The sequence below is a fragment of the Coregonus lavaretus genome (genome assembly GCF_964263955.1).
Source record: "Coregonus lavaretus genome assembly, chromosome: 18".
Taxonomy (NCBI): domain Eukaryota; kingdom Metazoa; phylum Chordata; class Actinopteri; order Salmoniformes; family Salmonidae; genus Coregonus; species Coregonus lavaretus.
In genome coordinates this window covers 17,717,646-17,730,229 of record NC_140005.1, presented here as the reverse complement: position 1 = coordinate 17,730,229, position 12,584 = coordinate 17,717,646, and the positions used below count along the sequence as shown (strand labels likewise).

The following is a 12,584-nucleotide window of genomic DNA, read 5'->3' as shown; positions in this document are numbered from 1 at the left end:
AGGGTATGTCTAATGCTTTGATTAATCTATGTGTCGTACCTTATTTACCATACCGTACATCCTGCAGCCCAGCATCCCTTCCTCTGCTCAGGGTAATTGGACCCAGATTTCTGCTCATCCCCTGCAATTTACTGGAGCCTCAAATTTTCTCTTGAAGGGCTTCATAAATTTAACCCGTGTTCCCTTGTTTCCCCAGCGTGTGTTTGTTGGCTTTAATACATCTTCCCCCAGTGCAGGGCCTCTGTTATTTCTCAAAATAAGTTGAAAGTCTGTTGGGAGAGGATAGTTATGTTATGGAACTCAGACAGAGAGGATGTTTAGTCGCACTTGTTTCCCCCGCTAGTGACCCTGAGTTTGGAATGCCTGGAACGCTCCTCACACCTGTGATTGAGGAACCCTGGGTAAACTAGCTGGTCTGCTGTGGCTCTTCTTATTAAAAGGGATGGGAATTTAAAATGATTTCACTATTCGAGTGAATTGCATTTTTTCAGATATCTGGATAGTCGAAATACATGTTTTAAAGAAATACTTTTTTTTGTTCAACTTCAATGGGGACTTGCTCGCGCGACTCAGGAGAGGCGGTGCACTCTGCTTGTTGTTTCAGCACAGATGGGTCGCGAGAGGAGCAGGGGCCGGTGTGTCTGACACGGGGAGAGAAAAAGTAGCCAAACCGACTCGCGCAAGTTAGATAACTTATCGCATCTGGTAGTGTCTGTCTTGACTGCATCAAATTGGTGTAAAGAAACTAGCTTGCTACACTAGCCAGCTAAGTTAGTTAGCTAGCTAGCTAGCAAGGCTAATTGAGGCTATTTTGCTGCGCTTTCCGCGTCCTTGTCTACAACAACTTCATTCATATTAAACAACAGCCTTCCTGATGGTTGATTGTTGTAGCCTACTCCTTCTCATTTAACTAACTTAATTCCATAATTGCAATTCCATTTAGCATTGATTAGAAATCTCCCACTTCACTTGCTACACATGGAGCCTCTGACGGTAGTGTTGTTTTATTGACCAACTATAACAAGCTACACAGGTGAAAAGTGTGTAGGCTACCAGTACGTCTTTTTTATGGGGCGCACTCATAACTCTCATAAAACTGTTGTTTTATTAACATTTATAATGTCATGGTCTATCCTAGGATGTACCAATTTCAAATGGATAATTAAATAACATTTTAGACCAAGCCTTTTCATAAAAATTAATACTCTCACAAGTAATAGAATACTAACGTCAGTTCGGATATTCAAATAACCGTGCCCATCCCTACTTATTAACAGAGAGGCCTCTCTCTCTCACTGGCCCCGCGGGAGAGGTCACGGCTTATGAGGGGAACACACAGCCGACAAACAAGAGACCCCCTCGCACTCACACACTGTCGCCAGCCAATTCCCCCCTCATTAGTTTCTCTCTGCTGTGGGGTCAAATGGTTCAAGTCCAACTCTTCTCTTTGTGGTCACACAACAGTCCTTTTCAGGGTAGACAGGATATCCCCTGTACTGGTCGTGGAGCCACAGGGTAGATGGTCAGGAGATGGCCATGAGATGGTCTGAACCTTCTCTGTTTCTGTTGAATAATCTTGGAGAGCATGTTCTTACGTCAGTTCCGTGTATTTGTTCTCATCTTATAAATGAGTAGAACCTTGTATCACATGTCTTAGCTTGACTCTCATAGAGTTCCTCCCCCTCAACAGGATGTTAGACAGGCTGATTTACCGTAGCCCTTCAGTACCGCTCAGATTACAGCTCACACCAGGCAAAAGCCATCAGAGCGAACTGGTCTCTGGAGACGGACGAAGAACATGTTGATTAATCAAACTGGGACTCTCAAGTCAAAACCATGATGACTTCTGCAGAGACCCATCTTGAAACCCAACACCTCTGATTTTCTTTGGAACCCCAGTGGCCTGCTCACAGGAGAAGAAAGAGCCCACATATTGTCTTCCAGAGCCATGGAATAGATATTAAAGACGCAGCAGCCAAGTAGTGTGTGGAAACTGCTGTGATTGGTGTTTTACTGTCCACTGTGGACCTGTCCCCTGGAGGAGCGTACCTATCTCCTCAGGAGCAGGAAACAGATGTGGGCCCCCACCTGGCTGATAGACAGGTCTGGCAACACCCCCCTGTCTGTTGTGGAGGGCTGTGGGAACGCCCATATTGGGCCGTGTTCCTGCCGTGTTCCTCTGGTCGTGTCAGGTGAAGCGTATCGTGGGGGCCCCTGCGGTGAGGGTCCAGAAGAACCTGTGTTGTGATAGCTCTCCTCGGGTCTCCTGAGGACACTTGTCAGGAGACAGGACCTATCTGTAGGCCCAAGCAGATCCTGCTCCCAACAGTCACTTTGAAATGGAGTGAATTTGATTTGAAACACACATTATTTACCTGGTCCCTGTTCCTATAAGTTGCCACAGCTATGGAACAAAGAGGTGTTGAACATCTGCATACCAGTCAGAGCTGGTGTTTCTGTGTGTTATTGGCCCACCAATGACAAAGCCAGCAGTGCTGTTTGATGTTGATTGGCTCTCCACGGCTTATTGTCAAAGCCACACTGTTTTGGTTCAACACAGTTGCTGTGTCTTTTCATGGACGAGTGTGGGGTTTCAGAGCCTCTGAGATATTTATATGCACCTTCTCTCCATCTCTTCTCCTGGTATAAATCTGCTTAAGGTTCATGAGATTCCCATTATGACCTCAAAGGCTCTTCGTGTCTCGGTGGACCTCTGAAAGAGACGTTTGGATGTTTGATTTACCAACTGAGATTGAGGAAATTTAACATGCTCTGTCAGTTTGCACATTTGGCTGCTGCCTCAGCCCCATGCAGCTCCGTGGGGACGACTTTAGGATGAGGTAAGTAATATATAATCAGTTCCTGAGTAAATGCTCCTGATATAAAACGGCAGCTGAGTGGAGTTAGCCGCTGATCACTTGCAGGTTTCCTCAGTGTGGAGCAGGGCCGAGCAAGCGCAGGCTATTTTCTGCACTTTAGCGTGTTTAGCCGTTAGCGTGCCAGTCAGGCTGAGGCCAGCAAGGCTGGCAGGGATGCAACACCATGTGAGCTGATATTTGCCAGAACAGGAGATTAGGCTACCCCCCTCTCGTCTCATTTAACTAGCGCTCCACTCCAAACACATTCTTTCCGCAATATTTAAGTGGAGCGTGCGTGAGTTGCCAGGATTAGTTGCTAAATTAAGCCATCCTAAATTAAGCCACACAGAAGTGTTTTTAATGCAGCGCTACACTAAGCAGAGCCGGCAGCTGACTGAGGTCATGATGAATGTGGCCATCATGATGTTTGATGAGAGCATTAGTCTGAACCTGACCATAGGTCAGTGTTCAATCCCATGCTCCCTGAGATCAGACACAGTGCTCGCAGTGAAATGTACTGCACAGTCCCCTAGGTGATAAACTCACCATATGACAAACTGTAGCTATACGCTATGACAGAGAAGGCTTTGTGAGGCTCTGCGGATGCTTACGTAAAGAAATGCAACTTGGCCTGCTCATACTGTACTAACAAAACTGTTAATGTACATCTAAAGCTTTATGTCATACAAAATATGTTAGCTATGTGGGGCTGTTTAGTGAAAATACACAGGGGAGTATCCCTGTAGGCAGAGCAGAGCTAGGGCCATAGGGCAGGTACAGGACATAACTTTGGCCTCAAATAAGGGATTTCTTTGGCCATTAGTAGGCATTATATATTATAGGTATTTTCAGGGTCATAAACTCAATAGAGGAAATATCTTTCTACGCAGTTGGAAGTAATAACTAGGTTGGGTGTGTTAGTCAATCATGTGCCTAATCACTTCCCCTGGAGCAGCTCGGTGAGGTCAGGGTTGTAAGGGCAGTAGGAATAAACAGTAGACAAAGCAGTAGCCTAAGCACATACAGATCTGGGGCCAGGCTTACGCTTCTGCCCTCAATTTACACTTCTGACCTCAACTTACGCTTCTACCCTCAACTTACGCTTCTGCCCTCAACTTACGCTTCTGCCCTCACTTACTGGCTCAGGAATGTCAACTTTGCTTGCTTGATGGGAATCAGGTGATGGCATGTGCACCGTGCACGCCTCCCTCCCGAGGGTTGAGCCAGACGTGCCTGAAGAATGCAGGGGAATTTCACCCCAGAGGTGCCGGTAGAGACATGGCCTCTTAAATCATGTGTATCTTAGCACATCACAATTAATAACCCACATTTACACTGCAGGAAACATGTTTGTCTGTGAAATGAAATCCAGAGCCGTAAAAATCTGGAAAATCAGTTCCGATCAGGAATGCTTTGTCCCAAAAATGTATTTGACGTGAACTGTAATCACCGTAACATACACATTATTTTATGACTAAAACTATAACTTTGATATATCTATCTCAAGCTCAACTTCTGTTCTTTCTTCCCCTCTCAGAACTACGGAGTGGAGACAGACAACCTGAAGGGTCTGGTGGTGAGGATGAGAGTGGCCACCAACAGCCTGCACATGTCCACGTCAGACCGCAGGAAGAGTCCGACATACAACGGCAGCACCTCCAGGAAACCCCCCAACGACTTCCTCACCTCCGTGGTGGAGCTCATCGGAGCTGCCAAGAGTCTCCTGGCCTGGCTGGACAGGTAAGGCCTCGCACAGCATTCTGTCACCCCGAGAAAAAAACCATTCAGTGTACTCTATTTGTATGTACAGAGTAGGGTTACCATGGTAACTTTGCATAGCTGTCCTAGCTACATAAAATCTGCTATATACATTCAAGCTCCCGGACTACCATTGGGGTTAGCTGTAATGTTAGCATTTCCTTAGGAGTCATTAAGCTCACTGAATCACCTCATGACTAGAATATGCTGCTACGCTACACAATACAGGCATTGGTTTCTCCTCAGCCTCTACAGACTATACCAGAAACACAGCTCTTCTCTCTCAGGAGAGCCTTCTAGAAAGGGTTTGAGGACATATAAATGAAATTGGATACAGTCTGGTGGGTTTCCTCTACCTCTGTCTAGTCATTGTCAAGAGAATATCCAGATGAGCTGTAAGAATCAATCATCAAGAATCTCCACATACTCTACTGCTCATGTACAATGCTGATTATTTTCATAGCATTTGTTTTAACAATCACTCTCTCCCCATCTGTCAGTTAAAACTAAACCAAAAGTAGTATTTATTGAAGGTAGTAGTATTCATGTCACCATGTTGACCTTCACAGCTGAAAGGATTTGTTGTTTTCGGAGGTTTGTTTCCAGATCAAAAGTGTAATGTGATGAGTTCTCCCAGCATATTTGGGGGTGGCATGGTGTTGAGGGGCTAGCGGTAGGGAGATGTGTTTTGGAGTTCAGGGGTGCGTATTTGAGAGAAGGAATGGAGAAGGAGGCACCTACATGGAGACAGACTGTGTTCCTTCCAACCATTGCCTTCTATCCCAGGCACACGCAAAGCAGAGCAAGGTTCACCAGTACTGTTGTTTTCCCTATTAACAGCCTCCTAGAGGTGGCTCCATGTCACGCTGTTGTCCCACTGTGATATTTACTCCCTTATCGCATTTCAGTACGGTCAGGGACATGACCTGGACCTTAGGATGTCATGATAAAATGGCCTCTCAATCTTTTCTCTTCTCTCTCGTTGCAGGACGCCCCTGACTGGGATCAGTGACTTCACCACCACCAAGAATAAGATCATTCAGCTGTGTCTGGACCTCACCACCACAGTTCAACAGGTCGGCACGCTCTCTCGCTGGCTCTCCCTCCCCTCTCTCCCTTTTTCTCTACCCCTCTCTCTTGCTCCAGCTCCCTCTCAACAGTGCACGTGCAGCTTGCCACTGGAAAAATCACCCCATAGCTCTTTCCACTCAGGGCAGACTAGCCTGAGGGCAGACACATGTAGGATCACATGTAGGATTAAGTAGAAGAGCAGGGGGTTATGAACATCGCAGCCTGCTTCTGCTGTTTTGTTTGTGGTTTCCTCCTAAGGTTAGCTAATGAGGAGACACCCCCCCCCCCCCCCCAACCATGGTGGTGTTTAACGGCAATCGCAGCCACTGCGTTTACACTTTAATGAAAACCTCTGGCGCTCTTTAAAAAGCATCTGCCAACATTATGCGGGCTGCATTATTCCCTGCGGCCATGTGGTTCCTATTTGCCTGCTGCAAGATGTTCACAGCGGGAGAGTCTACTTTCTGTGTGTACATCCTGTGGAGGATTAATGCACAGTGGGTTGAGGAGGTGGTACGGTGGTCTCCTTCACTGACACTTATTAGATGTTTACCTCACCTTAAAAGCAGCAAATCAGCGAACATCATTCCAGGTTAAATGTGTGTTTGATTTGACCATGGGTTGTCAGGTTGTTAAGATCTATTTTTATCATATTTCTAGAATTAATATTTCCAGTTTGTTGTCCAAACTGGTTATGTAAGAGTCAGCTCTGAAAGAAAACAAACGAAGCCAGTTAAAGACCCAAGCACAGAGACATTTCCCACAAAGGCGTTTGAAGTGAATTGTTTTTGTGTGGCGTGAGCCTTGTGCTCCACAGCTTTGCTGTGGTGTACTGTAGCAGACACCTTGGCCTCCATGGCACTCAGCTGTGTGAGAGACCCAGGTGGATATGCCTTCAGTCCACCCAGGGGCCACCTTATGCTGTCATAGACACATGCAGAAAGATGCCTCCAATGCTCTCATAGACCAGTGTATCTCACATAGTCTTTAGACACTCCTGGACTCTCCCGATAGATTTCGGGGAGGTGTTTGTCTGATGAAAGACCAGGCAGGTATTGAGGGGAAGTATCACTGTGATTTTATGGTGTGGGCATGCTTCATGAGGTTACACAGCCTGTTCATGAACCTTCGCCAAGAACAGAGCTTTTAGGATGCCTGAATGAACTCAATGTATATACACACAATAGAGCACAGCAATAAAACAGCCAACATGCAGCCATTGCAGCCATCTCATCTGACCCGTGAGGTCAGAGCTCTGGCTTCTGCATAAAGGGTCAAACAAGGTGTGGGTAACACTGAGTGATGAGGTGGAGAAAGATTGTAGGAGGAAGGGATGTCTGGAGGGCAGGTCTGAGTCCTCACATGGTGTTTTGATTTCTTGTTCTGTAAGATCCTGTTCTCATCTGTCCAGTCTGGTCAGCTGTATAACCGGCTCCTTGTTGAACTGGTGTGCCAGCAGTCTTCTCTTTTTGCCACTTCATCGCTCGGCTGGACAAATTGTCTCTGGTTACAGATCAAAGGCTGCAGGGCCGTCTGGGGAGTCATCTGATCCCAGTCTGCTGGCATGAGGAGGCTGAGGATTCGCTGCTTTACCCAGGGAACCTTTCCTCAGTCTTTCCCTCTGATCTTGGTTTCTATATGGCTTAGGTATGAAGACTGCTTCTGTTCTGTTTTTGATAGTTTGATGCTTCAAGGGATTGTGTCAAAAAACACAGATCTGAAAGAGATTATGCCAAAGAGCATTATATTCACATTATGTGATCATTTGCTACTTTTGATATAAAACAGTCTGCATGTAAGAAAGAAGTTTGGCACAGTTTACACAAATACAATCTGAAGCATATTATGATACTGTTAGTAAATGTTTTTGACCTCAAACCTACTAAATCTGTCTTTTTAGCATATCCGTTTTTGGCATGTAAAATGCATTTCAGCTTGATGTAGTCATCCAAATATAGACCTATTTATGGCAAAAATATGTACCAGTTTGTGATGGAGGTCATGCCAAATTCCTTCTAAAACCACTGCACATCCTTGGCCGTGTTGGAAAGTAATTGAGGGGAAACATTGTGTTTTGGTACCAAAACTGAAACCAACGTATTTTATGCTTATTAGTTTTCCTCCATGTTTGTTCTGGTGGTTTCTCTAGTTAAAGAAAAATATAGTTTTATATGTGCATCAGTATCCCAAAAGACAACACTCAGCTCAGTGCAGATCATAAGATGATTCTAGAGAGAGAAAGAAACTCCTGTCCCTAAAGGACAAACCAGTTCTCTGCTGTAGTCCGCCTCCGTGGTTTTCAAAGATAAGCTGGCAAATCTTGTCCATTCAAACACAACAATGGGCTGACAAGCCAAGTGCATTTGCACACAGATTCTCCTCCCCCTTGGGCCAGGGGAATATGGAAATGGTCAGTCGTCTCCCATACGTTGTCTGCACAAAGGATTTACAAAGAGCAACAGAGCTGCCTTTGTGGACAATAATGTCCACACACAACAACTTTACTACGAGGAGACAAATCCTGGCTCCTCAAGTTCTTGTTTGTTGACATTGAGCACCACAGTGGCAGTGACCAATGGTTGTCCCTGACACCTCAACATAAGTCACTGACCTGTCTGACTCCATAAGTTATTAACTCACATTTCACCTGTGAGTTGAGGGACAGCTGCCTTTTGGGACATTCACTGCAGAGAGGCCATGCCATAGCCAGGCAGGGGAGCCACAGCAGTGGCTCAGTAACAGTGGCCCCCTCTGAGCAGGGGTCCTTTCACCACCGGGACCCTCCAGTCCCCCAGCTTTCTGGCGAGGCTGTTATATCAGCTTTGAGCCCAGGCAGTCCCAGCTACAGTCTGGGAAGGGAAGGAGGATCCTGGGATAGGGCCAGGGCTGAGGGGCTTCTGTCTGTGGCTGGTTACTGTAGGATGTTCCCGGCTTCTCCTGTTCCCTGGTAGTCACACAGGAGCTACTGTTACAGCAGGAGAAACTTGCATACCTATCACTCGGAATCACCTTTATTCGCCAAGTACATTTACAAATACTCAGAATTGTACTTGGTGATGTGGTGTTGCTGGTGATGGACAACATTTAGAGACAGAATACAGACCGCAGAGTTTAAGCAAAGTTTACATACATTATATACAACTAAGTAGTGAGCATAGAGCTACAGTGGGGAAAAAAAGTATTTAATCAGCCACCAATTGTGCAAGTTCTCCCACTTAAAAAGATGAGAGAGGCCTGTAATTTTCATCATAGGTACACGTCAACTATGACAGATAAAATGAGAAGAAAAGAAATCCAGAAAATCACATTGTAGGATTTTTAATGAATTTATTTGCAAATTATGGTGGAAAATAAGTATTTGGTCAATAACAAAAGTTTCTCAATACTTTGTTATATACCTTTTGTTGGCAATGACACAGGTCAAACGTTTTCTGTAAGTCTTCACAAGGTTTTCACACACTGTTGCTGGTATTTTGGCCCATTCCTCCATGCAGATCTCCTCTAGAGCAGTGATGTTTTGGGGCTGTCGCTGGGCATCACAGACTTTCAACTCCCTCCAAAGATTTTCTATGGGGTTGAGATCTGGAGACTGGCTAGGCCACTCCAGGATCTTGAAATGCTTCTTACGAAGCCACTCCTTCGTTGCCCGGGTGGTGTGTTTGGGATCATTGTCATGCTGAAAGACCCAGCCACGTTTCATCTTCAATGCCCTTGCTGATGGAAGGAGGTTTTCACTCAAAATCTCACGATACATGGCCCCATTCATTCTTTCCTTTACACGGATCAGTCGTCCTGGTCCCTTTGCAGAAAAACAGCCCCAAAGCATGATGTTTCCACCCCCATGCTTCACAGTAGGTATGGTGTTCTTTGGATGCAACTCAGCAATCTTTGTCCTCCAAACACGACGAGTTGAGTTTTTACCAAAAAGTTATATTTTGGTTTCATCTGACCATATGACATTCTCCCAATCCTCTTCTGGATCATCCAAATGCACTCTAGCAAACTTCAGACGAGCCTGGACATGTACTGGCTTAAGCAGGGGGACACGTCTGGCACTGCAGGATTTGAGTCCCTGGCGGCGTAGTGTGTTACTGATGGTAGGCTTTGTTACTTTGGTCCCAGCTCTCTGCAGGTCATTCACTAGGTCCCCCCGTGTGGTTCTGGGATTTTTGCTCACCGTTCTTGTGATAATTTTGACCCCACGGGGTGAGATCTTGCGTGGAGCCCCAGATCGAGGGAGATTATCAGTGGTCTTGTATGTCTTCCATTTCCTAATAATTGCTCCCACAGTTGATTTCTTCAAACCAAGCTGCTTACCTATTGCAGATTCAGTCTTCCCAGCCTGGTGCAGGTCTACAATTTTGTTTCTGGTGTCCTTTGACAGCTCTTTGGTCTTGGCCATAGTGGAGTTTGGAGTGTGACTGTTTGAGGTTGTGGACAGGTGTCTTTTATACTGATAACAAGTTCAAACAGGTGCCATTAATACAGGTAACGAGTGGAGGACAGAGGAGCCTCTTAAAGAAGAAGTTACAGGTCTGTGAGAGCCAGAAATCTTGCTTGTTTGTAGGTGACCAAATACTTATTTTCCACCATAATTTGCAAATAAATTCATTAAAAATCCTACAATGTGATTCTCTGGATTTTTTTTCCTCAGTTTGTCTGTCATAGTTGACGTGTACCTATGTTGAAAATTACAGGCCTCTCTCATCTTTTTAAGTGGGAGAACTTGCACAGTGGGGAAAACAACTTTTTTTCCCCACTGTATATGGTTGATATACAGTGGCTATATGGTTGATATACAGTGGCTATACGGTTGATATACCGTGGCTATACGGTTGATATACCGTGGCTATACGGTTGATATACAGTGGCTATACGGTTGATATACAGTGGCTATACGGTTGATATACAGTGGCTATACGGTTGATATACAGTGGCTATACGGTTGATATACAGTGGCTATATGGTTGATATACAGTGGCTATACGTTTGATATACAGTGGCTATACGGTTGATATACAGTGGCTATACGGTTGATATACAGTGGCTATACGGTTGATATACAGTGGCTATACGGTTGATATACTGTGGCTATACGGTTGATATACAGTGGATTTACAGTGTCAGTATGAATATCTAAATGCAGAGAGATGAACAGAGTGCAAATGCAGTATAGTGCAGTTATTTTGTGTACAGTTCAGAGATGGCTTGATGTGGTGTGCAGCATAGAGTGCATAGTAATTCAGTCTCTATGGGCCAGATGGTCGGTTGGTGCGGGCCACTGCCCGGGGAATACACTTTTCAGATGGCTGGAGGTTTTGTTCATGAGTGGTCGGCAATGTAGTACATCCGCTTGTGTGCCTTCTTGGTGACCGCTGTGACATTGTCCTCCCACTCGAGGTTGTGGGAGATGATGGTCCCCAGGAATTTTAATGATTCACCTGAGCCATTAATCTCGAGGGGGAGGTGGTGGGGAGTTAACCACCATCTCCACGGTTTTGTCTGTGTATAGTTCCAGGTTATTGCGACTGCACCAGGCCACCAGCCGGTCGACCTCTCCACGGTACATGGACTCATCGCCGTCAGTGTTGAGACCGACCAGAGTTGGATCATCTGCAAACTTTAGTAGTTTGACAGATGCGTTGTTGGAGGTGCAGTCATTGGTGTAGAGGTGAGAGCACGCATCCTTGTGGCGCTCTGGTGCTGAGGGATAAAGAGTCTGAAAGGTGTTTTCCCAGCTTCACGTGTTGTGTCCTGTTGGTCAGGAAGTCAGTGATCCACTGACTGATGGAGCTGGACACATTCAGCTGGGAGAGTATGTCTTGTAGCAGTTCTGGGATGATGTTATTGAACGCAGAGCTAAAGTCCACAAACAATATCCTTGCATATGTCTTTGGGTTATCCAGTTGTTTGAGGATGTAGTGTAGGCCCATGTTGACTGTGTCGTCCACAGACCTGTTAGCTCTGGAGGCCAACTGCACCGGGTTGAGGGAGGCATCAGTGATTGTTTTGAGATGGGACAGTACCAGGCCATCAAAAGGTGATAGAGGATAAAAAGTTAGAGGATCAAATGCATGGGAACCTGAAGTCAATTAAAAAACTAAAATAGTATGATATGTGATTGGAGAGGGGTTTTTGGTCATCTTGAAGTTGGAGGATATGGTTTCTACAATGTAACACTTTGCCTCCTCCTCTCCAAGTTGTGTTTTCTAGATGCAAGGTTCCTTTATTTCCACTGCTCTATAGTTTACTGTAACCCCACACCACGTTATGCAATTATATTGTCCCCAAGTTTATATGGAGATGTAATTTGACTCAGAAAGCTATTTATTTGAGGCCAATCTCCATCTCCCATAGTCCTATATCTGGATCTTTGATTGCATAATATTTACTGACTCACTATACTTAGTTTTTATTTACTATCTTTGCAGGGAAAGAACCTCTTCCTGTGTGTTGATGGAGTATTGAGAAGGCAGCCTATCTAACATCTGTCTCTCCTCCTCCACAGGACTGCGGTGTTTACGAGATGGAAGAAAAGATCCTGGAAGTTGTAAGTATATCTCTCCTCCTTGTTTTGTTTTCTCATGTAAACTTTAGAATGAGTTTCCACTTTCAATGGGAGCACTCTGGTAAAGTCTGTTTGAACGTTTGGGTAGATGTTGAACTCTAATGCTTTATATGGAGATTAGGTGGCATGCTTTCAGCGCAGTCTCCCTCTCAGAGTTAATAGTGCAGGCAGGGGCTTGGGCCCTCTGGTAAAGGCAGCTAAAATATGCCCCGGCCATCAATCAGTGTTTCCTGTCCCTGACACTCCAGGTTCTACAGCTGACACTGAACTTCCTCCCTCTCAGACACCGTCGGTGAACTCTGCTGCAGACACACACACAGTAGCTAGAT

General features: G+C 45.4%; 1 protein-coding gene across 1 annotated transcript in view; it reads left to right on the top strand.

The window, feature by feature from the left end:
• Positions 1–12,584, top strand: part of LOC311145530 (connector enhancer of kinase suppressor of ras 3-like) — a gene marked incomplete at its 5' end in the record, with an annotated part of 91,559 nt that overhangs the window by 36,220 nt on the left and 42,755 nt on the right. Inside the window, 3 exons of the mRNA XM_084181795.1 lie at positions 4,396–4,598; positions 5,605–5,692; positions 12,196–12,237. Coding sequence (XP_084037921.1) covers positions 4,396–4,598; positions 5,605–5,692; positions 12,196–12,237 — 333 coding nt within the window. The remainder of the gene's footprint in view (positions 1–4,395; positions 4,599–5,604; positions 5,693–12,195; positions 12,238–12,584) is intronic.